The sequence below is a fragment of the Tursiops truncatus genome, chromosome 2, assembly GCF_011762595.2.
Source record: "Tursiops truncatus isolate mTurTru1 chromosome 2, mTurTru1.mat.Y, whole genome shotgun sequence".
Lineage (NCBI taxonomy): Eukaryota > Metazoa > Chordata > Mammalia > Artiodactyla > Delphinidae > Tursiops > Tursiops truncatus.
In genome coordinates, this window is record NC_047035.1 from 119,948,977 (window position 1) to 119,974,310 (window position 25,334).

At 40.2% G+C, this 25,334-nt stretch overlaps 1 protein-coding gene across 1 annotated transcript in view; it reads left to right on the forward strand.

The window, feature by feature from the left end:
* CHRNA7 (cholinergic receptor nicotinic alpha 7 subunit) overlaps positions 1-25,334 on the forward strand; it is a 121,679-nt gene that overhangs the window by 24,542 nt on the left and 71,803 nt on the right. The window contains exon 3 of the mRNA XM_019951252.2: positions 19,292-19,336. Coding sequence (XP_019806811.1) covers positions 19,292-19,336 — 45 coding nt within the window. The remainder of the gene's footprint in view (positions 1-19,291; positions 19,337-25,334) is intronic.

Consider the following 25,334-nt stretch of genomic DNA (forward strand, 5'->3'; position numbering starts at 1 on the left):
GGCCAATAATCTAATCAACTGTGTTTACAAAAGGGAATTTCAATAAAAACTGTAGCTGGCAAAATTTCAGAAATAACTTCTGAAGTTATGTATTTTCTTTAAGTTTTGGAAGTTTTCATTTGCTCCCTGTTGTCTCTTTCTTGTTTTTTATGTTAGAGGCTTTCTCATAATGCTAGGTGATCCCTTGATTGGAGCTGTGTGTGTGTGTGTGTCCATGTCCATGAGGGTCTCAGAGACAGTGGTAGTGTGGGCTTCACTATAGCATGATCTGTCTGGGAAGGTATCAGTATTATTTTGGAGACCTTAGTATGATTAGATCTTTTCTTTTAGGCTGATCAGTTTGCCCAGAGAAAATTTTTCTAGTTTGCCACTGGGGCAACCTGAGCCTGGCAGTTGGAGTTCTGAGAGCCAAGAGGAGACGGGCTGGAGGAGTTGGGTATTCTTAACCCCACCTCTATTTGTAGTGTGTTACTTCCGTTGTAGCTCTGCCTGTGTCTGGTGTACAGAATCCCCTGGTCTGTCTTCTCCAGAGAGTAAGATTCAAATATCCTGCCAGGCAGGGAGGAGCAGCTGCCACTCATGCATATGAGTATATTGGGGTATTTGAATGATTCTTATAAAGACTTGATGTCAGCCCTCCTGTTTTAACCTCATCTGCACTTCTGCTTTCATCGTTACCTGCTCCCTCCAACTTGTGAGCTGTTCTGGGCTTCATCTCAGTCTCCTCCACGTGGACTTAGATCTGTACTTGGAAGACTCCGTCAGTCATCATTTCTTGTCCATTTACTTTTCAGATTCCAAGTTGTTTATGTTGTCTCCTTTCACGTTTGTTTTGGTAAGTTTGAAATTATTCCTTAACGTATTTCTTTGTCACGCATGTTTTTTTGAATTTTGGGAAGAAGAGGATGTATGCTTATGCCCAAATCACATTTTTAATAGGAATCCTCTGAATAGTGATTCTTAACCAGGACTCTGTACCAGAACCCCATGAAAAGCTTTGTCAAATATGACTGCTTGAGGGATGGAAGTGAAAATGGTGGGGTAAGGACCCCTGGAAATTCCCTCCTTCACAAAATCAAGGAGAAAACTTCTGTCAAAAATTTCCCAAACTTTTCCAAAACTTTGGAAATTAACCAAACGTATGCCGAAATCCAGGGGAACATTAATTCAAGAAAATTAGCTGACCTTTGGTAAGAACAGTGAGCTTTGTAACTTGCCCTCTATTCCATCCAGGGTACCAGCCACCACAGGGAAAAGAACTCATTGCCAGAGAAGAGTTTTCTTTGATCTGTATGATGCATCATTAGAAAACCCCACTTGCAAGGCTGTCTTTAACAGACCTAATCCAGTCCATAAAGCTTTTTCTAGTCCATAAAGCTTTTCCTGGGAGCATCTGTTGAATTTTTTCCCCACTCTGTCTCCCATTTCCATATTTCTTCTGTGTGACCATAATTTTTCTGTTTTCTCTTTTTTCTCTTTAACTTTTGACCCCCTTCACCCACTTCTTCCACCTCCCACCCTCCCTATCAGGTTTTTGTTTTGTTTTTTTAGATTCCACAGGTAAGAGAGATCATACACAGTATTTGTCTTTCTGTATCTGACTTATTTCACTTAGCATAATGCCGTTGAGGTTTATCCACATTGTCACAAATGGCAAGATTTCATTCTTTTTTATGACTGATATATGTATATATATAGTGAAATATACATATCACAATTTCTTTACTCATTCATCCATCAATGGATAGTTCAATTGCTTCCATATCTTGGCTGTTATAAACAATGCTACAGTGAACATGGGGATGCATATATCTTTGAGTTAGTGTTTTTGTTTTCTTTGGGTAAATACCCAGAAGTGGAATTTCAAATGGTAGTTCTATTTTTAGTTTTTTGAATAATCTCCATGTTGTTTTCCATAGTGGCTGTACCAATTTACATTCCTACCAACTGTGTACAAGAGCTCCCTTCTGTTCATCCTTGCCAGTACTTGCTATTTTTTGCTTTTTTGATGATAGCCATTCTAACAGGTATGACGTGATATCTTATTGTGGTTTTGATTTGCATTTCCCTGATGATTAGTGATGGCACCGTTTCATGTACCTGTTGGCCATCTCTATGTCTTCTTTGGAAAAATGTGTATTTAGACCTCTGCCCACTTTTTAATTGGTGATGTATATATATTTGCTATTGTGTTGTATGTTTTTCCTGTTGAAAATTTACTTTTCCATTTTGAAAAGTAATTGCTTAAGCTTGGAGCTGCCTGAGGCAATGGATGACACTTGGGGAAAAAAGATTAAAAGGGAAAGTTGGGGAATTAGATGCCCATAGCGACTTTGAAAAAGTCTCCAGAAAGCATGTGTAGGCTATGCACATGTTCAGGAAAAGACCTGAGAAGACCCTCACTTCTCACCTCTGATTGACCTTGAGGCCGCACACAAGCAGGAAGTAAATGCTAAAGCAATGTAGTCAACTGCCTGGCTGAGTGCTGAGGATGTGCCCCAGCACACACAGAAGATCCCATTGACAAAGACTGGGAGCCTTGTTGGTTCCAGGCATTTAAGGAAATTTCTGCTCATTCCATCATTATCTGAAAACTAAGCTAATCAAACAGAGACTTCAGTGGCCACACACAACAAAGAATACACTTTACAGAATTAATTCAGAAAAATGACTACATAAATAAACAACAACAAGATCAAACCTGGGTGGAGAGAGAATATGATTTCCAGAGTTGTCATGTTATATAATTATAAATGTCCATTGTCAGCAAAAGTATATAACACGTGCAGTGAAAGAAGAGTTTGGTCCATACACAGAAATAAACAATAGAAACTATCCTGAGGAAGCCCACACATTGGATTTATTAGAGAAAGACTTTAAATCAGCTATTTTATATCTTTTCAATGAATTAAAGGAGATCATCTACAAAGAACCAAAGGAAAGTTCAAGAATGATGTCTCATCAAATACAGAATATCAATAATGAGATATAAATTATAAAAAAGATATATATTCTGGCATAGAAAATTCCAAAAACTGAAAGGAAAACTCACTAGAGTGTTTCAACAGCAGATTTGAGTAGGTGGAAGAATGAAACTGGGAACTTGATCAATCAATGGGATTATCCAGTCTGAAGAACTTAAAAAAAAAGAATGAAGAAAAAGAAATCTCAGAGACCTGTTAGACACCAACAAATGCAAAATGGGAGTTCTAGATGGAGCGGAAAGAAAGGTGAAGAAAGAATATTTGAAGATATAATGGTTGGAAACTACCAAATTTGATGAAAAACATTAACCTACACGTCCAAAGTGCTCAGTGAACTACAAGTAGGATAAACTCGAAGAGATCCACATACAGATGCTCATAATTAAACTGTTGGAAGACAAATACAGAGAGAATCTTGAAAATAGTAGGGGAGAACTGACTCATCCCATTCAAAGAATCCTCAATCAGATTAACAGCTGATCTGTGAACAGAAGCAATGAAGGATAGAAGGCAGTGGGATGACATATTCAAAATGCTGAAAGAAAAGACTTTCAACCAAGAATTCTATATCTAGCAAAACTACCTTTTAAAAATGAAGGATGAATTAATACACAATCAATCCTCTGTATCTGTGGGTTTCACATCTGCAGATTCAACCATCCTCAGATTGAAAATCTCAGATTGAAAACCTCAGGTTGAAAATGAGATTGAAAATCTGAAATAAAATTTCAGAGAGTTCCAAAAAGCAAAACTTGAATTTTCTACATGCTGGCAACTATTTATATAGCATTTACGTTGTATTTACAACCATATGCATAGCATTTATGTTATATTAGATATTATAAGTAATCTAGCGATGAATTAAAATATCTGGGAAGATGTATGTAGGTTATATGCAAATACTACACCATTTTTTATAAGAGACTTGAGCATCCTTGGATTTTGGTATCTGAGGGTGGTCCTAGAACCAGTTCCCCTGGATATCAAAGGACAACTGCATTCTCAAATTTTAAAACTCTGAGAGAATTCACGTCATATGTCATCAGGTAAATGCAAATTAAAGCAACAGTGAGATACCAATAACACCTATGAAAATGGCCAAAATCCAGAACACCTACAACACCAAATACTGGCAAGGATGCGCCAACAGGAACTCTTATTCATTGCTGGTGGGAATGCAGAATGCTACAACCACTCTGGAAGACAGTTTGGTGATTTCTTATGGAACTAAACATACTCTTACCATAACATCCAGCAATCCCAGTCCTTGGCATTAACTCAAAAGAATTGAAAACTTAGGTTCATACAAAAACTTGCACACAGGTGTTTAAAGCAGCCTCATTTAGTATTACTGCCAAAATTTGGAAACAACCAAAATGTCCTTCAGTCAATGAATAGATAAACTGTGGTACATCCAGTCACTGGAATGTTATTCGTCACCAAACAGAAATGAGCCATTAAGCCATGAAAAGGCATAGGAACCTTACATACATATTACTAAGTGAAACGTCAATCTGAAAAGTCTTCATACTGAATGATTCCAACCATATGACTTTCTGGAAAAGGCAAAACTGTAGAGATAATAATATCAGTGGTTTCCAAGAGTCAGGGGAGGGAGTGATGAATAGGCAGAGCACAGAGACTTTTTAGGGCAGTGAAACTACTCTGAATGATACTTAAATGATAGATATGTGTCATTATACATTTGTCCAAACTCATAGAATATACAACGCCAAGAGTGAACCATAATGTAAACTATGGACTTTGGTTGGTAATGATGTGTCTATGTAGGTTCATCGGTTGTAATGATTCTAGCACTTAGGTGGGGGGGGGGGCGGTGTTGATAATGAGGGAGTCTATGTGTGTGGGGGCAGGTAAATCGCTGTACCTTCCCTTCAGTTTTGCCGTGAATCTAAAACTGCTCTAAAAAATAAAGTAAAAAAAAGCTAAGATAACTCTTGCTAGTAAACTTACTGTACAAGAAATACTAAAGGGAATTCTTTAGGTGAAATGAAAGGTCAGTAGACAGTAACTTGTATCCGCATGAATAATAAAGAGCACCAGTAAGGTAACTACTTAGGTAAATATAAAAAACAGTATAAATCTTTGTTTTGTTTATCACTTTTTTTCTTCCTATTTGACTTGAAAGGCAACCCAGTAAAGCAATAACTATAAATACGTGTTGATGTGCATACCATATATAAAGTTTGTGTGGTATAAAGAAAGAGGGGAGAGAAAGCAGAACTATAGAGGAGCAGAGTTTTTGTGTAATATTTATTTAAGTTAATGTCAATCCAAACAGGATTGTAATAAATTGTTAATTGTAATCCCCAGGAAAAATAGCTCAAAAAATATATGGTAAATGAAATGACAAGGAGATTAAAACGGTAGTCTAGAAGGTTTTTTTTTTTTTTTTTTGCAGTACACGGGCCTCTCACTGTTGTGGCCTCTCCCGTTGCGGAGCACAGGCTCCGGACGCGCAGGCTCAGCGGCCATGGCTCATGGGCCCAGCTGCTCCGTGGCATGTGGGATCTTCCCGGACCAGGGCACGAACCCGTGTCCCCTGCATCGTCAGGCGGACTCTCAACCACTGCGCCACCAGGGAAGACCTGGAAGGTTTTGATTTAACACATCAGAAGGCAATAAGAGAGGGATTCAGGTAGAGGGAGCCACATAAGACATTGAAACAAATAGCAAAATGTGAACATAAATCCTCCTTTTATCAGAAATTACATTAAATAGTTAAACATTCCAATTGAAAGACAGAGATTGACAGAATGGGTTAAAAAAAAAGATCTGACTATATGTCTCTACAGGAGTTACTCTTTAGATTCCAAGATGTAAATACACTACCATTTGAATTGCTTTTGCCCTATAGATAAGGTATTGTCTTTCTCTTGCTGTTTCAAAGGTGTTTTCATTGTTTTTAGCTTCTGGAAGTTTGACTCTGATGTATCTTGGTAGGGATTTCTTTCTTTTTTTTTTTTTTGGTAGGGATTTCTTTAGATTTATCTTCTTTGGGGTTTGCTCACTTCTTGAATCTATAGATTGTGTCTCTTATCAAATTTGGGAAGTGTCAGCCATTATTTCTTCATGTACTTTTTTAGTTTCACCTTCTTTTTCATCTAAGACTCCAATTATACAATTATTAGATATTTTAGTCCCATAGGTCCCTGAAGCTATGTTCATTTTTTAGTTTTTTTCTCTGTTTTTCAAATTGGGTAATTTCTATTGTTCTATCTCCCAGTTCACTCATTCTTTGACCATTCTGCTCTTGAGTCCCTCCATTCAGTTATTTAGGTTATTTTGTTTTTCAGTTCTAAAATTTCCATTTGATTCTCCTGTATATCTTCTATTTCTCTGCTGAGACTTCCTATTTTTTCATTTATTTCTATTATGTTTGCAGTTGCTATTTGGAGCATTTTTTGATGTCTGCTTTCAAATCTCTATTGATAATTCTAATGTCTCTTGGTCGTCATCTTGTTGACATCCATTGATTGTCTTTTTTTTTTAAATTCAGTTTTAGATCTTCCTGGCTCTTTTTCTAAGTGATTTTCAGTAGGAACCTAAACACCATACTTATTTTGTTATGAGACTCTGCGTCTTATTTAAAATCTCTGTTTAAATAGGTGGGACCTTGGAAACTCCTCCTGAGGGCAGAGGGGTAGGTGAGACTTATGGCATGAGGTTAGTCAGGGAAGGTTAGGGAAGGTAAGGTAAGGGCAGGTAAGAAGAGGTTAGAGAATGACTCATTCTGGTACTCATGAAATTTCTTGAACTAGATTATAAGATGTCAAGAGGGTACTTCCTTCCCCAGGAATCTCTCCTTATTTCATAACCTAAGCCTCTCTAATAACCTGTATCTATGGAATCCAGGTTAGGGCAAATGCATTACTTCATTCAATTGAACAGAAACTGGTGGTTGTTCTAGATGATAATGAATATAAAAGTAGGTGCAGATTAATTTTGATCTACAAGTGAGACTGTGATCGTCTGTAGTCTGGGGTGAGGAGGTGGGGGGTTGTGGGATAGAAATTCAGCTGTAGCTGTTGTGTAGATATAAGTGCAGGCATCCCCTACATTGCATACTTTCTTCCTGTCTCCCAGCCCCCCCAGAGTTTATAATGAAATATTGTCCCTGACATGTTAAGTGGCTCACACTTAACCAAAGGAATGACTTGAGAACTTTATGGAAACTATTTAATCACCTGAATTATGAAAAAGTTCCCGAAGTAATTCCCTTCCTGATTTGGTGATAGGAACATTTTTCTTGGTAATTGTTGTCATGTGCTTTATGGCCTGAGTCACTTCATTGTACTTCTCAGAAGCAAAGAGGTCTGTGAATAGTCTGAATTTGGGTTATTTAGCTCCTCATTGTTCCCTGTAAAATAGGAATCCGAATATGCTCTGGATTAGATGGGAAATGGACTTTGGGGCTGGGGAAGGTAGAGGTGTCAAATTTTCCTTTCTGAGTGTTAGAACTCTATGGTGATTAATTGTTGGTGAATTGCCAAATTATTTCTGGGCACCAGTAATTTATTAGCTTCCTACAAGTCTCTAAAAGATAGAGTCTAAAGATCCATAGGGGACTCGTTATTTATAGATTTTACAGAAAAAAAGGATTCTATAAACCCGTTTGGGAAGCACAGGCTTAGTCAGATTCTCCAGGACCTCTTAGAGCCCTTGTGATAAATGGTGTGAGCTAGGAATCTGAGAGAGGCCATGGTAGGTGCTTTCTCTTTGTTGATGTGTATTGTTTGGGCAGTACTCTTAGCCCAATAGGTTTCCAAGGTGACCCTGTCCTGATTTGACAAGGGGAGGACTTTATTTTTTTTAATTTTATTTTATTGAAGTATAGTTGATTTACAGGGTTGTGTTGTGTTAATTTCTCCTGTACAGCAAAGTGATTGTTATAAATATATATTCTTTTTCATATTCCTTTCCATTATGGCATATTACAGGATATTGAATATAGTTCCCTGTGCTATATGGTAGGTCCTTATTATCTATTTTATATATAGTAGTTTGTATCTGTTAACCCCAATTTCCCAATTTATCCCCCATCCCTGCTATCCCCTTTGATAACCATAAGTTTGTTTTCTGTCTGTGAGTCTGTTTCTGCTTTGTAAATAAGTTCATTTGTATCCTATTTTAGATTCCAGATATAAGTGATATCATATGGTATTTGTCTTTCTCTTTCTGACTTCACTTCGTAGATTTGGTTTTTTAAATACATATTTTATTTTAGGACAGTTTTAGATTTAGGGAAAATTTGCAAAAATTTACTCATTTACCCCACACCCAGTTTCCCTGGTTATTATCATCGTACATTTGTATGCTACCTTTTATTATAATTAATGAACATATATTGATAGATTATTTTAACTCAAGTCCATGCTTTATTAGGATTTTCTTGATTTTTTACTTATTGTCATTTTTCTGTCCTAGGATCCCATCCAGGTACCACATTCCATTTAGTCATCTCTTTAGGCTCCTCTTGGTTGTGACAGTTTCTCAGACTGTCCTTGTTTTTGATGACTTTGACAGTTTTGAAGAGCGCTGGTCAGGCATTTTGTAGAATGTCCCTCCGTTGGGATTTGTTGGATCTTTTCCTCATAGTTAGACTGAGGTAATATGTTTTGGGGAGGAGGACCACAGAGCTAAAAGTACCATCCTCATCCTGTCATATCAAGGGCATATATCGTCAATATGATTTGTCATTGTTGATGTTGACCTTCATCTTATGACTTTAGGTAGGTCAGGCCTCTCCACTGTACAGTTACTTTTTCCCCCCCCCGCCCGTCTATACTGTAGTTTTTGCAAGGAAGTCACTCTGTGCAGCCCACATTTAAGTAGTGGGGAGGTAAGCTCCATCTCCTTAAAAAGTGGAGTATCTACATAAATTATTTGGAGTTCCTCTGCATGAGAGATTTGTCTGTTCTCTCCCTTTTATTTATTCAGTTATTTATTTATGGCAGTGTGGACTCATGGATATTTATCTTATACTCTGGTTATACTTCAATACTACTTTATGGATTTTGTTTCTCAAATTGTTCCAGCTTTGGCCACCTGGGTACTTGTTCTGTTTGTTCCTGTGACCCTTTGATGTACCCTCATCATTGTGAATTTATGTATTTATTTTTTGACCACTTTCTTACTTCCTGGCACTCAAAGATGCTCCAGGTCATCTTGTTTATTTCCTGCCCAACACCTGGAGTCAGCTGTTTCTGAAGGACACCTGATTCTTTTTACTGGAGAATGATTAGGAAACAGAATCTCGGTGCTTGGTGTGTGTGTTCGTTGCTCCTGGGGCATGTTTCTAGGCCCTCTAAATTGACGGAGTAAGGGACAGGTGTATGTATACAGTATGTATACTAATGCATGTATATGCACATATCTATGGTATTTCTATATATAACACTGGAATCTATATTAAGCTAAATGTGAATTTTGCCTTAGGTCTCCAACTCTAATCCATTACCATATAGGTAATTCTAACCTCCTCCCACCCCAGTGGTGAGAAATCTGACTCCCACGATCTTCCACCCACTTACGTAATTGTTCAATTCCAGTATACATGCAGTGGTTTTAGAATTGTTAGGCCAGACCTCTGTGGAGAACAGCTTCATCATCTAGAGTGCAGTGCTAGTGTACGGTGCCTTACAGACTCCCTTATTTTGGAATTTACTTAGGTCAGCACCCTTTTCCTCCAACTCCGTCAGGGAGGTTCATACTTTTGTGATATATTTAGATCCATTTCTCACATTTTGCATTCCATCCTGGATCCTCTGACTTCCTAAATGATCTTCTTTTAAATTTGCATACATTAAGGCTTACTCTTTGTGCTCTACAGTTATATGGGTTTTGACAAATGCTTTATGTCTTGTGCTCACTATTGCAATATCATACAAAATTGTTTCCCTGCTCTAAAAATCCCCTGTGCTCCATCTATTCATCCTTATAACCTCACACACAGCACAACTGATCCATCTGTTTACCATCCCTAGTTTTGCAGTGTCTTATAATTGAAATCATACGGTATGTTGCCTTTTCAACCTGGCTTCTTTCACTTAGCAGTATATGTTTAAGGTTTATCTATATGTTTCGTGGTTTGATAGCTTATTTCATTTTACCCCTGAATAGTAGTAGTTCATTATAGGGAATGTAACGCAGTTTATCCATTCATCTACCGTAGGACATCTTGGTTGCTTCCAGGTTTTGCCAGTTATGAATAAACTGGCCATAAACATTAACATGAAGGCTTTTGTGTGGATAAAAATTTTCAAACCCTTGCGTAAATATCTAGGAGTGCGTTTATCGGATAGTCTGGTGATACTATGTTTAGTTTTATGAGAAACTGCCAAACCGTCTTCCAGACTGGCACACCATTTTGCATTCCCACCAGCAGTAAATGAGAGTTCTTACTGCTCCACATCCTCTCAGCAATTGGTATTGTCAGTTTTTTAGATATTAATCATTCTAATAGGTGTGTGGCAGTATCTCGCTGTTTTAATTTGTAATTCCTTAATGACATGTTGAGCATCTTTTTGTATGCTTTTTTACCATCTGTGTATCTTTGTTGTTCAGGTGTCTGTTCACATCTTTTGCCTATTTTTTAGTTAGGTTGTTTGTTTTCTTCATGTTGACTTTTCTTCCAATATTTCAGATCCAAGTCCTTTATCAGAGATGTTATTTTGAGAAACCATCTCCCAGTCTGTGGTTTGTTTTTTCATTCTGGTAACTGTCTTTCACAGAGCAGTTTTTAAGTTTAATAAAATCCAACCTAGCAATTTTAATGACTTTATTTTTTGCGTGGATCATCGTCCCTTTGGCATTGTATCCAAAAGCTCATCACCAAGCCTCAGATCACACATACGTTATCCTATGTTTTCTTCTAGTTTTACATTTAGTCTTATGATCCATTTTGATTTTATTTCTGTGATAGGTATTAGGTCCATGTCTATTTTTCTAGCTATTTATCCTGCTTGGTGTTCCCTCACTTTCCGGGATATGTGATTTGTGTCTGTCATTAATTTTGGAAAGTTCTCAGCCATTATTACTTCAATTATTCATCTGCTCTGCTCCTTTTTATCTTGGTAACACAACTATATAGAGTTATACATTTTGAAATCATCCCAGAGTTATTAGATGGTCTATTTTTTTCATTCTTTTTCCTTTTTTGCATTTCAGTTTCAAAAGTTTCTATGACATATTTTCAAGCATATTTTCTGCCAGTGAAGGGGCTTCCTAGTGTGTGGAAACTTTTCCTCCTTCACAGCTACCTCCTAGAGGTGCAGGTCCTGTCCATATTCTTTTGTCTCTGTTTTTCCTTTTTTCTTTTGCCCTACCCAGGTACACAGGGAGTTTCTTGCCTTTTGGGAAGTCTGAGGTCTTCTGCCAGCGTTCAGTAGGTGTTCTGTAGGAGTTGTTCCACATGTAGATGTATTTTTGATATATTTGTGGGGAAGAAGATGATCTCCACTTCTTACTCCTCCGCCATCTTGAAGGTTCCCCCTACCCATCTGTTCTTGCATGTTGTTTATTTCTCCTTTAGAGTCCTTTAACATATTGATCATATTATCTTAAATTTAGTGTTTGATAATTTCAACATCTGTGTCATATTACAGTCTTTTTCTGATGCTTGCTTTGTCTCTTCATACTTTTTTTCTTGTCTTTTAGTTGCCTTGTAGTGTTCTGTTATAAATCAGAAATATCCTATAAGGTAATAGAAATTGAAATAAATACACCTTTAATGTGAGAATTTATGTTATTTTGGCTAGTAGTTGGGCTGTAATGTTTGCTGTAGCTTTCTGTGCCAGAGGTTTCAGATTCTTCTAGTGTCTGTTTTTGTCTCCCCTCTTGATTTTGGTCTTCGCTCAGTACCCCTCCTCAGAGAGAGTCTGCAGTTTTTTCAGTGGTTCCCACTGCCCTTATTCTGGAGTGTTAGTGTGGTGGGATGATGTGGGGGAGGGGAAGTGTTCTATGGGTTCTGTAGTGTTAGGGTTAAACCTCAGCCTTTCAGTGGGCCTGTCTGTGCTCCTGGGCTGTGGCCTTTACAAGTGTTTCCCTCCTATGATGGCTTTCGTCCCCTCCTTCGCCTGGGATAGAAAGGCTCCAGGGCACTGGTGTGGGAGGAATGGTGGAGATCAAGCTCTGGAAAGGTTGGAGAGTACCCTTTGCTATGGAGAAGGCTTTGGGTGGCCTGTTTCCTAAGTGTTACTCCTTCCATTCCTGTGCCAGAGTTACAAGGGGATCTTTCTTGCATATTTACCTTGAGAACTTGGTGGGGCTCCTGGAGATGAAATCCATGAGAGTGTAGGGTGTCCCCAAGGTTGTGGCTCCCTGGAGGTTTCTTATTCTCACTCAAGTTTATCCTCAGCAAACAGAGACTCATCAAAATGACCATGTGGGTGTTACTGCAAGTTTATGGCTCTAGTAGCCTCTGCCCCCGGTAAGCAGATCTTGTCTATGACTCTGTGAATTCGCCTGTTTTCAGATTTCAGTGTGGCACTTTACACTGCAACATCAAGCTCTCATGGGTCCAACCAAAGTCACTGATTTTCAGTATGTTCAGGATTTTTTTTTCTTGCTATAAGAGCTTAATTGTAAGCTCTTTACATATAGGAGCTGAAAAAAATGATTAAACTTTGATTTGTTTTTGAGTCATATTTATCTTCTTGAGTAACTTGTTGAGCTTCCTTAAACTGAGGGTTAGTTCAGCAATTCTGGAAATTTCAGTCATTATTTCTTTAAATTTTCTCCTTCTGAAGCTTTTTTATTTTATTTTTTTAAAGGTTATTTATTTATTTTTGGCTGTGTTGGGTCTTCTTTGCTGCCCGTGGGCTTTCTCTAGTTGCGGCGAGTGGGGGCTACTCTTCACTGTGGTGAGGGGGCTGCTTATTGCAGTGCCTTCTCTTGTTGTGGAGCATGGGCTCTAGGCACGTGGGCTTCAGTAGTTGTGGCACGTGGGCTCAGTAGTTGTAGCTTGCAGGCTCTAGAGCACAGGCTCAGTAGTTGTGGCTCATAGGCTTAGTTGCTCTGTGGCATGTGGGATCTTCCTGGACCAGGGATCGAACCCGTGTCCCCTGCACTGGCAGGCAGATTCTTATTCACTGCACCACCAGTGCCCCTGACAGTGTTCTTTTCGGTTTCTTTGTTTTTGAAGATTTTGTTTTTGAAGATTTCTCTTCCATTTTTGTGAGCTTCCATTTGCATTTAAGAAGATATTTCTGTGATTTTCTCCAGCATTTCTAGGTGTTTGGTAGCAGGACAGTGTTCAGGTCATGGATTTTACTGTTTTGCTAGAACCAGAAGTGTGTCTCCTATGCATGGTCCCAGGACACTTTCTGTTTCCCACGTGCATGTTCTCCATTTCAGCTCAAGTTGTGCCCTCCTTGTGGCACTTCTGTGTCCACGTCCCTAACTGACTTAATCTCTTTGTGTTTTTCCTCTACATACTGTGGTTATCTCATGCCTTGCCTTCATGCCAGTAACTCAGTTTTCAGCTGGGTCTGTTTTGTTCCTTTCTGGCTCTAAGTTATTAGCCATGTAACCGTATTGTTTTGGTTCTCAGTTCATTTGTTTAGCTCTGCAGTCTCCCTTTTATTTCATTCGGTATTTTATAATCTCATATTTGAAATCATGTTTAATTTGATCCAAGGCTTTATTGAGTTATATAGTAGAAAGAATTCATGGGAAGCATGCTTGTCTTAATTGGGCTTTTTTCCAGATTATATTTTGTATTTTAGTTGTGTTTATCTGCTTGCCTTCCTTTCTTCCTTGCATTTTAAATTATTTATGTATTCATTCATTCATTCATTGCCAAACTATGTTTGTGAATCTGTCATTCCAATTTTTTCATCTTGCCCATGCCTTATGAGGGTGTGTCTACTCATAGTTTTTAATTTTCTGTGCTATAATTTTTTTCATATATATTCTTTCCTTTTATGTGATCTTTATTTTTGCTTAATTTATTAAACCAATTAATCTACATTGCTTGTAGAAATATTATAAATGTCAAATAACAAAAAAAGAAAACATTACTGCTTTCACTTCCAGCTCCTGCCTTCTTTCATGTATCTCATCCCTTTCCCTTCCCTTCGACCTTTTGAACCCACCTTGGCACCAGTTCCACACCGAGGGTTGTGTTGAGATCCCCTATCGCTAGCTCCTGTCTTCAGAGGACCTCGTTTTGATGGGACTTCCCACAGCCAGGTTCCCAAGAGAGTTTGTTGGAGAAGCCTGGTGCTGAAGCTCCAGCACTGGTTTCCATGACCCAGGCATTTGTAGAGTCCAGCTCTTGCGTGCAGTTGCTTACCTTGAGTCCTGCCAGAGATAACTTGTTATGTGTGCTGTGTTTGTGAAGGGGATGCTTAGACACTGATTCAGTCAGGATGATGGCTTCAGAATAAAGGGAAATTTATTGTTTCTGTCCAGAGAGAGTTCAGATGAAGCTTGAGTGTTGGTTTACCAGTGTGACTGGAGTCCACCTCTTTCCCCCTCTCTCCTACATCCATAATCCCCCAGCCCCTCCACCCTTCCTCCACTTTCCAGCGCTGCTGACTCAAGACAGAGTCTCTTCTCTGGTTCTGCTCTCATGATCCATGCCCCAGGCTTCGTTCTTCCAGATTTGGGTCCTCTTGGGGGAGACAGGGAGGCTCTTCCTCTAACAGAAGTGGAAAGAAGCCCTTTCAGTCCTAGTAAAAAGTGCACTCTCGAACCCCTTGCCCCTCCCTGGGGAGGCTGGGGCAGACTTTTCACACTGTACTTCCAAAACACAGACTCTGAGCAACCCCCAAATGAGAACAGAGATGGGGCTGGGCCCCTGGGTCCAAGAACCAGGAATGCCTTGTCTTAGGAACACCAAGCCTGCACCAGTGGCTCTCAAACTTCTAAGCTTCTGGACCCCTCTACTCTCATAACAGTTATTGCAGATCCCTGTCCCCCCCCCCAAGTTTTTTTTACATGGGTTACATCTATCAATATTTACATGTTTGAAATAAAAACTAAGAAAACATTTTCAAGTCCATGAATTCATTCGAAATAATAACCCCGTGCCTTGTTACCATAACTAATACTTTAAGAAAAACAACTATATTTTCCCAGGAAAAACACATTTAGTGAGAAAAGTAGCACTGTTTTATATATTTGCAAATCTCCTTAATGCCCAGCTTCATAGAAGACAGCTGGATTCTCTGATCCACTTCTGCGGTCAGTCTGCTGCATCGTATGTCACGTGGTCTCTGCAAAGCTCTACCAACCGTTCATGAGTAAATGAGGGTGAAATAGGCTAATAACTTCTCATGATTGTGAAAAAGGTGTGGCTTCACTGATCCTCTGGAAGCATCTCAGAAACTCAGAGGTTCCCAGCCTGTAGTTTGAGAATGTCTGTGCTGTACAGATGCCAAAGGGAATCATTTTCTGTGACCATCACCAAAGTGTTTCCTTAGGACATTGGGAGCAGAGTCACCTGGCAGCTGAAACACTGGTGTTGAGCTATGAGATGAGAATAATAATAGTACTGACTTTGCTGTGTGGTTGTCACAAGACTGTAATGAATTTGAAAAAAAAGTGTGTGTGTGTGTGTGTGTGTGTGTGTGTGTATCACATTCAGAAGACTGCAAACTCTATTTAAGGTTTAGCTGTGTTATTTTCAAATATCATTTACTGTTATCCTCTGTAGTGAAAATCATGGGTTGGTTCACCTTTTGCCCATTTTTCTGTTGGATTGTCTGCCTTTTTCTTATTGACTTTTAGGCATTTGTTTCTTATGCTGGATATGAGTCTTCTCTCAGCCCTAATATCTCGCTGACTCAGGGAAAATCACAGCCTCTCAATTTATTTTTCTGCCACCGTGGGTGGCAGGGTGGCGGGGACGAGGCTGGGAAGCTGTGGCAGGGGCACTGGGTGCGTGGGATCTGGCTCTGCAGACCTTGCAGGCCCTGGTCACCTGGCTTTGCCCTCAGGGGGCCAGCCCAGGGGTGGACCAGAAGGGTGGCCATCCTCTGTGCTTACAACTCAGGAACTGGTCGATAGGTCCCCTCTTTTTTTAAATGGAAAATAGATTTATTAAGCATTAAATAATGTTCAGCTAACTTGTTATCCTTGTGGATACATGTTAGGTCCCTTCTAAAGCAGCTGGACAATTGGCAGAAAGGTTCCTCCTTGGGTTGAATTGCACTCTCCTGTCCGAGACCACAGGTCTGCCCAGGTTGCCGGCTCCCTCCCGGAGCCCCTGGGCTTGTGCAGGAGGAAGGAGGAGGGCATGGGGCAGGGCAGGCACTTGGGGGTTGAGTGGGGAGCAAGATCTAGAAGGGTAGGGGTGCACACAGTGGGCGTGAGGGGTCGTGGCTTTGGTGTTGCAGGGTCATAGGAAGTAAAGGTGATGTCTTTTCCTCAGGATCCCATCCCCATCACTCTGGTGAAGTCCTTCTTCCTGTCATCCTCTGAAGGGGCTCTGTTCCTGTCCTCTGTGACTTGTCACCATTTGTAATTATAGGTGTGTCATTGTCGAATTATGTTATCCCACCCTCCACCCATATTTTATATTCCATGAGCTCAGGGACCGTGTCTGTTCAGTTCCCACTGTGCATGTCAGGCTGGCATAATGCAAACAGGAAGTGCTCCAGAAATATTTGTCAAATGAGTGAATGAATGAATACGCAAATGAACACTTGGCTGGACTGTGGTTTGTAGAAAGGGCTGTGTGCTGCCCTAAGGACTTGAGACTGGATTGTTTGAACAGTACAGCTGGAGGAGGGCAGAGCGCCTGTCTGGAACTGAGCAGAGTTCAGACCCTGTGAGGGCCCTGCCTTCCATCAGCTCAGCTGCTGTAGCCAAAGTACCATAGACTGAGTGGCTTAATGACACGCATTTATTTCTCACAATTCTGGAGGCTGGGGAGTACAGGATCAAGGTACCTGCAGCTTTGATGTCTGGTGAGAGCCTGCTTCCTGGTTCATAGATGGCTGTTTTCTGACTGGGTCTTCACATTGCAGAAGGGGTGAGGGAGCCCTCTGGGGTCCCTTTATTAAGGACAATAATCCTGGTCATGAGGGTGAACCCACCCTCATGACCTAAACACCTTCCAAAGGCCCCATCTCCTAATACCATCCCCATGCAGGGTAGGTTTCAACATAGGAAATTTGGGCAACACAGATATTCAGTCTTTGGGGGGAAGGACATACTTCACAGGGGGGTGGGAAGGAGGTGGGATGCCTTGTCACCATGCAGACTGAGAGCTGAGACTCAGCCAGTGGGTGGCCCTGGGATGGGGGTGGTGTGAGGGGCCCACCTTGGGAACACAGACAGTAGCCTCTCTGCTCTGCTGGTCCTGCAGGGTTTTCCCGCATCTCCGTGGAGGCTCCCCCACCCGCATTGCTGCTCCTTCCGTTGGAGGCTGGCTGCTGCTTTGCGTTGATTACAGTTTGAAATGCCTGCTCAGTCCCATGCTGCCACACACCACAGAAATCTCATTTCCCTCTAATGAGGTTTCAGCTAACATGTTGGAAAGAAGAAAGCCTTTTAATTAGATTGGTCGTAATTGAGCTCCCAAACCACAGAAGCCTTTCTCTCAGAAGATAAAGACATGGATGCAATTAAAAGAAAGCCACGTGAATGGAACACTGGCTAATTTTAAGTTGATTAAAAACAACTCCTTAATAAGTTGAGGCAAGGGACATATGTCCTATAAGAGTTTATCAGTGCTTTCAAATAGTACTGGAGATTGGACTGGAACTAGAGCCCTCTTGCAATTCAGATGCATGGCTCTGTCAGCGACTGTTATCTCTGCACAGAGGATGGAGAGAGGTTAGCTCCACAGCTTTTTCTGCCAAAACCCCTGGCATGTGTTATTTTGAAAAAGGGGATGTATTTTTCTTGTACAGAATTGGCAGCTTCTTCTGGACACAGCCCCTGGCCTTGGACCCTTGGGACTTGGTCCCCTGTCTTTCCCTAGGCAGCCTGATCCTCTCTGTGAGATTTACACCCACCTTCCTGCCTCCAACTCTCACCTCTCAGAGGCACCCAGGGTGAGCTACTGGGACAGGGGCATTGATGCATCAAAGAATCTCTGCCAGCTTCTTACGCATTCAGCACATTGGTATTTGAAGGAGAAGCAGCATCCATTTCTCACTGTGTCCCTGCCCTGAGACCATGCCCCAGTAGATGGTGTTCTTTCTGCCACTGGGTCTGTTTTTGTGACTGCCATCAGGGAGCCGGCCAGGTAGTTCCTGCTGGAGGGGCTTATGGCCTCAGCCTCTGGATATCTCAGCATTAATAAGTACTTTCTCCTGGAGAGGGTGAAAATTGCTAATTTACAGAGTCTTTTAGGTGGGAATTGAAGACGAAATAGTGAACAGCATTCTCAGCAGAACTATTGCATGAAATGGGCTTGTTTGTCTCCGTGTGCACTGTGGCTTTTGCTAGGCCCTTTTGGGCTTTTCCAGCCATGCTAAAAAACCGGTTGCATCCCAGGTGGAAAGGCCCCATGTTGACTAGCATCTTCTTTGGGTGTCCAGTGCAGGGGCAAAGCCGCGGTCAATCTGCTCTCTGGAGCTTCCTGAAAAAAATGCAGACTTTGGCGCCCAGCTTGGAACCCACTCTCAGTTTGGAAATGTGGAAAGAGGGGCTGTTGACTCAGATCCAAGTGTGAATGGTTCCTTCATAAAGGAACCACCTTTCTGACCCTTAGTTTGCTCACCTAGACAGGATGTACCCTGCAGGTGTGTGTCGAGGGCCTGGGTGCTGCCAGGCTGATGGAGGATGGGAGGAAAGGCAGGCAGACCCTTGGGGCTCAGGGAGAAATGCGGCCCACGCAGCACTGTTAGCACAGGTGCCGCAGCTGTCACGGGGCGGGGCGGGGACTCCCTTCCCCGGGGGAGGGAAGCCTATTTCAATTTGCTTAAAACTCTATCCATTCTGCTAATAAACTTGACTTTAAAAGATTGGAATCTGCATCCAGTCTTATTTTTTAAGTATACAAATGATAAATAATGTGTAAGGAAAAATAAGATAAACGATTAGCAGGTATCATCTCGGGATGGTGGGGTTGCAGGGTTTTAATTTTCTTCTCTATACTTTTCCATCTTTTGTAAGAGCTCTGTAATGAATGTGTATTACTTCAGCATAAATAGAAAAGCTGTGCTCTGGGGAAATGCAGGAGTATATTTGGAAGTGCTCCATGAATTCTATTTTCCACACACGCCAACCGTCCCAACCATCAGATTGGTATATGAATAAGGGTATCATTTCTTCTTATGTAAATCATATAAACCATATTTTTGACTTTTTTTTTTTTTCCTTTAAAGGATGAGAAGAACCAAGTGTTGACCACCAACATTTGGCTGCAAATGGTAAGTTGCGACCACGGCTTTCTGCTCTTGCTTCCACGATGCCTGTGCTGGAATCACAGTGAAGGTCCCGTAGGACAAGCCAGGACTGTCCTCCCACCTTCATGTATGCAGTGAACCAGACCACCCCGCCTTTGCATGTCCTGCACTACACCCTGCAAGGCAGAAATATGCACAAGTTATAAGATGCAGGTCTGCATGTGCATGTCCACAGTCTGTACCCTAACTGGTCCCTAGGACTAGGGAGTGTGTGCCCTGCTCCCCCTGGCTCCAGCCATGCACGTCTGAATGCGACAGAGTGACACCTAAGCCAGAGGCCTTCACACTTCCTGCTCCAGTGACACCCGCAAGAATTTTGAGAAGCTGTATTTTTTCATTCATGTATTTTAACCTTGACATCTAAAGTTCTAACCTCAGATTAATTAACTACAAATTATGTTACTTCCATCCAATTGTAAAATGGACGTTTAAAAATAAAACTGTCAGTCTCTATTTTAAATTGAATCTATTTAAATGCCATATAATTGGACGCCCATATCATTAATTAAAAAAAATATACAAACAAGCCCTTCTTTAACTGGTTGATATTTTACATACTCCCATTTTCTCTCTGCACTTATATTTCTATTCCACTTTCCACACAGAATTTTATCCAAATGTGATATAACTTTATGTTTGAAACTCTTTTATTAATCATTCTGCCTTGGTTTTCTCAAATGTAAATATTTACATAAAAATTATTCCTTCAGAAAATAAGTGAAATAATAAGTGAAATAAAAAGAAAATAATAAAAATTATTCCTCCAGAATTTTTCTTCTGGATCGATTTAGGATTATGGTGATTAATGCTACATAATTCCTCAAGGTGACACTTAATTACAAATTTTAATAAATAATTATTAAACATAAAAAATTGGAAATCTACCTCTCTACAAAAGATGGGGCTTTGGAAGAGATCGGTTCAAGGTGGCGGAGTAGAAGGATGTGCTCTCACTCCTTCTTGTGAGAACACCAGAAGCACAACTAACTGCTGAACAGTCATCGACAGGAAGACACTGGAACTCACAAAAAAAGATACCCCACATCCAAAGACAAAGGAGAAGCCACAATGAGATGGTAGGAGGGGCGCAATCACAATAAAATCAAATCCCATAACTGCTGGTTGGGTGACTCACAAACTGGAGAACACTTATACCACAGAAGTCCACCCACTGGAGTGAAGGTTCTGAGCCTCACTTCAGGCTTCCAAACCTGGGCGTCTGGCAAGGGAGGAGGAATTCCTAGAGAATCAGACTTTGAAGGCTAGCGGGATTTGATTGCAGGACTTCAACAGGACTGGGGGAAACAGAGACTCCACCCTTGGGGGGCACACACAAAGTAGTGTGTGCGTCGGGACCCACGGAAAGGAGCAGTGACCCCGTAGGAGACTGAACCAGACCTACCTGCTGGTGTTGGAGGGTCTCCTGCAGAGGCAGGGGGGTGGCTCTGTCTCACCATTAGGACAAGGACACTGGCAGCAGAAGTTCTGGGAAGTACTCCTTGGTGTGCACCCTCCCAGAGTCTGCCGTTAGCCCCACCAAAGAGCCCGGGTAGGCTCCAGTGTTGGGTCGCCTCAGGCCAAACAACCAGCAAGGAGGGAACCCAGCCCCACCCATCAGAAGACAAGTAGATTAAAGTTCTACTGAGCTCTTCCCACCAGAGAAACAGCCAGCTCTACCCACCACCAGTTCTTCCCATCAGGAAACTTGCACAGGCCTCTTAGATAGCCTCATCCACCAGAGGGCAGACAGCAGAAGCAAGAAGAACTACAGTCCTGCAACCTGTGGAATAAAAACCACATTCACAAAAAGACAGACAAGATAAAAAGGCAGAGGGCTATGTACCCGATGAAGGAACAAGATAAAACCCCAGGAAAACAACTAAATGAAGTGGAGGTAGGCAACCTTACAGAAAAAGAATACAGAATAATGATAGTGAATATGATCCAGGACCTCGGAAAAAGAATGGAGGCAAAGATCGAGAAGGTGCAAAAAATATTTAACAAAGATCTAGAAGAATTAAAGAACAAACAAACAGAGATGAACAATAAAATAACTGAAATGAAAAATACACTAGAAGGAATCAATAGCAAAATAACTGAGGCAGAAGAACGGATAAGTGACCTGGAAGACAATATGGTGGAATTCACTGCTACAGAACAGTATAAAGAAAAAAGAATGAAAAGAAATAAAGATGGCCTAAGAGACATCCGGGACAACATTAAACGCAACAACATTCACATTATAGCGGTCGCAGAAGGAGGAGAGAGAGAGAAAGGACCCGAGAAAATATTTGAAGAGATTATAGTCGAAAACTTCCCTAACATGGTAAAGGAAATAGCCACCCAAGTCCAGGAAGCGCAGTGAGTCCCATACAGGATAAACTGAAGGAGAAACACAGCGAGACACATAGTAATCAGATTGGCAAAAATAAAAGGCAAAGAAAAATTATTGAAAGCAGCAAGGGAAAAACAACAAATAACATACATGGGAACTCCCATAAGGTTAACAGCTGATTTCTCAGCAGAAACTCTACAAGCCAGAAGGGAGTGGCATGATCTACTTAAAGTGATGAAAGAGAAGAACCTACAACCATGATTACTCTACCAGGCAAGGATCTCATTCAGATTCTATGGAGAAACCAAAAGCTTTACAGACAAGCAAAAGCTAAGAGAATTCACCACCAAACCAGCTCTACAACAAATGCTAAAGGAACTTCTCTAAGTGGGAAACACAAGAGAAGAAAAGGGCCTAAGAAGCCAAACCCAACACAATTAAGAAAATGGTAATAGGAACATACATATTGATAATTACCTTAAACGTGAATGGATTAAATGCTCCAACCAAAAGACACAGGCTTGCTAAATAGATACAAAAACAAGACCCATATATATGCTGTTTACAAGAGACCCACTTCAGACCTAGGAACACATACAGACTGAAAGTCAGGGGTTGGAAAAAGATATTCCATGCAAGTGGAAATCAAAAGAAAGCTGGAGTAGCTATATTCATATCAGATAAAATAGACTTAAAAATAAAGAATGTTACAAGAGACAAGGAAGGGCACTATATAATGGTCAAGGGATCAATCCAAGAAGAAGATAGAACTTATAAATGTATATGCACCCAATAAGAGCACCTCAATACATAAGACAACTGCTAACAGCTCTAAAAGAGGGAACCGACAGTAACACACTAATAGTGGGAGACTTTAAAACCTCACTTACACCAATGGACAGATCATCCAAACAGAAAATTAATAAGAAAACAGAAGCTTTAAATGACACAATAGACCAGATAGGTTTAATTGATAGTTATAGGACATTCCATCCAAAAACAGCAGACTACACTTTCTTCTCAAGTGCGCATGGAACATTCTCCAGGATAGATCACATCTTGGGTCACAAATCCAGCCTCAGTAAATTTAAGAAAATTGAAATCATGTCAAGCATCTTTTCTGACCACTACGCTATGAGATTAGAAATAAATTACAGGGAAAAAAACGTAAAAAACACAAACACATAGAGACTAAATAATACATTACTAAATAACCAAGAGATCACTGAAGAAATCAAAGAGGAAATCAAAAAATACCTAGAGACAAATGACAATGAAAACATGATGATCCAGAACCTATGGGATGCAGCAAAAGCAGTTCAAAGAGGGAAGTTTATAACTATACAAGCCTACCTTAGGAAACAAGAAAATTTTCAAATAATCTAACTTTACATCTAAAGGAACTAGAGAAGGAAGAACAAACAAAACTCAAAGTTAGCAGAAGGAAAGAAATCATAAAGATCAGAGCAGAAATAAATGAAGTAGAAACAAAGAAAATAGCAAAGATCAGTAAAAGTAAAAGCTGGTTCTTTGAGAAGATAAACAAAATTGATAAACCATTAGCCAGACTCATTAAGAAAACGAGGGAGAGGACTCAAATCAATAAACTTAGAAATGAAAAAGGAGAAGTTACATCAGACACTGCAGAAATACAAAGCATCCAAAGAGACTACTACAAGCAACCCTATGCCAATAAAATGGACAACCTGGAAGAAATGGATAAATTCTTAGAGAAGTATAACCTTCCAAGACTGAACGAGGAAGAAATAGAAAATATGAACAGACCAAACACAAGTAATGAAGTTGAAACTGTGGTTAAAAATCTTCCAACAAACAAAAGTCCAGGACCAGATGGCTTCACAGGTGAATTCTATCAAACATTTAGAGAAGAGCTAACACCCATCCTTCTCAAACTCTTCCAAAAAATTGCAGAAGAAGGAGCACTCCCAAACTCATTCTATGAGGCCAGCATCACCCTGATACCAAAACCAGGCAAAGATACTACAAAAAAAGAAAATTACAGGCCAATATCACTGATGAATATAGATGCAAAAATCCTCAACAAAATACTAACAGACAGAATCCAACAACACATTAAAAGGATCATACACCATGGTCAAGTGGGGTCTATCCCAGGGATGCAAGGATTTTTGAATATACTCAAGTCAATCAATGTGATACACCATATTAACAAATTGAAGAATAAAAACCATATGATCATCTCAATAGATGCAGAAAAAGCTTTAACAAAATTCAACACCCGTTTATGATAAAAGCTCTCCAGAAAGTGGGCGTAGAGGGAACCTACTTCAACATAATAAAGGCCATATATGACAGACCCATAGCAAACATCATTATCAATGGTGAAAAACTAAAAGCATTTCCTGTAAGATCAGGAACAAGACAAGGGTGTCCACTCTCACCACTATTATTCAACATAGTTTCTGGAAGTTGTAGCCATGGCAATCAGAGAAGATAAAGAAATAAAAGGAATACAAATTGAAAAAGAAGTAAAACTGTCACTGTTTTCAGATGACATGGTACTATACATAGAGAATCCTAAAGATGCCACCAGAAAACTACTAGAGCTAATCAATGAATTTGGTAAAGTAGCAGGATACAAAATTAATGCACAGAAGTCTCTTTTATTCCTATACACTAATGATGAAAAATCTGAAAGAGAAATTAAGGGAACACTCCCATTTACCACTGCAACAAAAAAAATAAAATACCTAGGAATAAACCTACCTAGGGTGACAAAAGACCTGTATGCAGAAAACTATAAGATGCTGATGAAAGAAATTAAAGATGATACAAACAGCTGGAGAGATATACCATGTTCTTGGATTGGAAGAATCAATATTGTGATGATGACTATACTACCCAAAGCAATCTGCAGATTCAATGCCATCCCTATCAAATTACCAACAGCATTTTTTACTGAACTAGAACAAAAAATCTTTAAATTTGTATGGAGACACAAAAGACCCCGAATAGCCAAAGCACTCTTGAGGGAAAAAAACAGAGCTGGAGGACTCAGAGTCCCTGACTTCAGACTATACCACAAAGCTACAGTAATCAAGACAATATGGTACTGGCACAGAAAACAGAAATATAGATCAATGGAACAAGATAGAAAGCCCAGAGTTAAACCCAGGCACCTATGGTCAACTAATCTATGACAAAGGAGGCAAGGATATACAATGGCGAAAAGGCAGTCTCTTCAATAAGTGGTGCAGGGAAAACTGGACAGCTACATGTAGAAGACTGAAATTAGAACACTCCCTAACACCATACACCAAAATAAACTCAAAATGGACTTGAGACCTAAATGTAAGACTGGACACTATAAAACTCTTAGAGGAAAACATAGGAAGAACACTCTTTGATATAAATCACAGCAAGATCTTTTTTGATCCACCTCCTAGTGTAATGGGAATAAAAACAAAAATAAACAAATGAGATCTAATGAAACTTCAAAGCTTTTGCACAGCAAAGAAAACCATAAACAAGATGAAAAGACAACCCTCAGAATGGGAGAAAATATTTGCAAACGAATCAACGGAGATAGGATTTATCTCCAAAATATATAAACAACTCATACAGCTCAATGTTAAAGAAATAAAC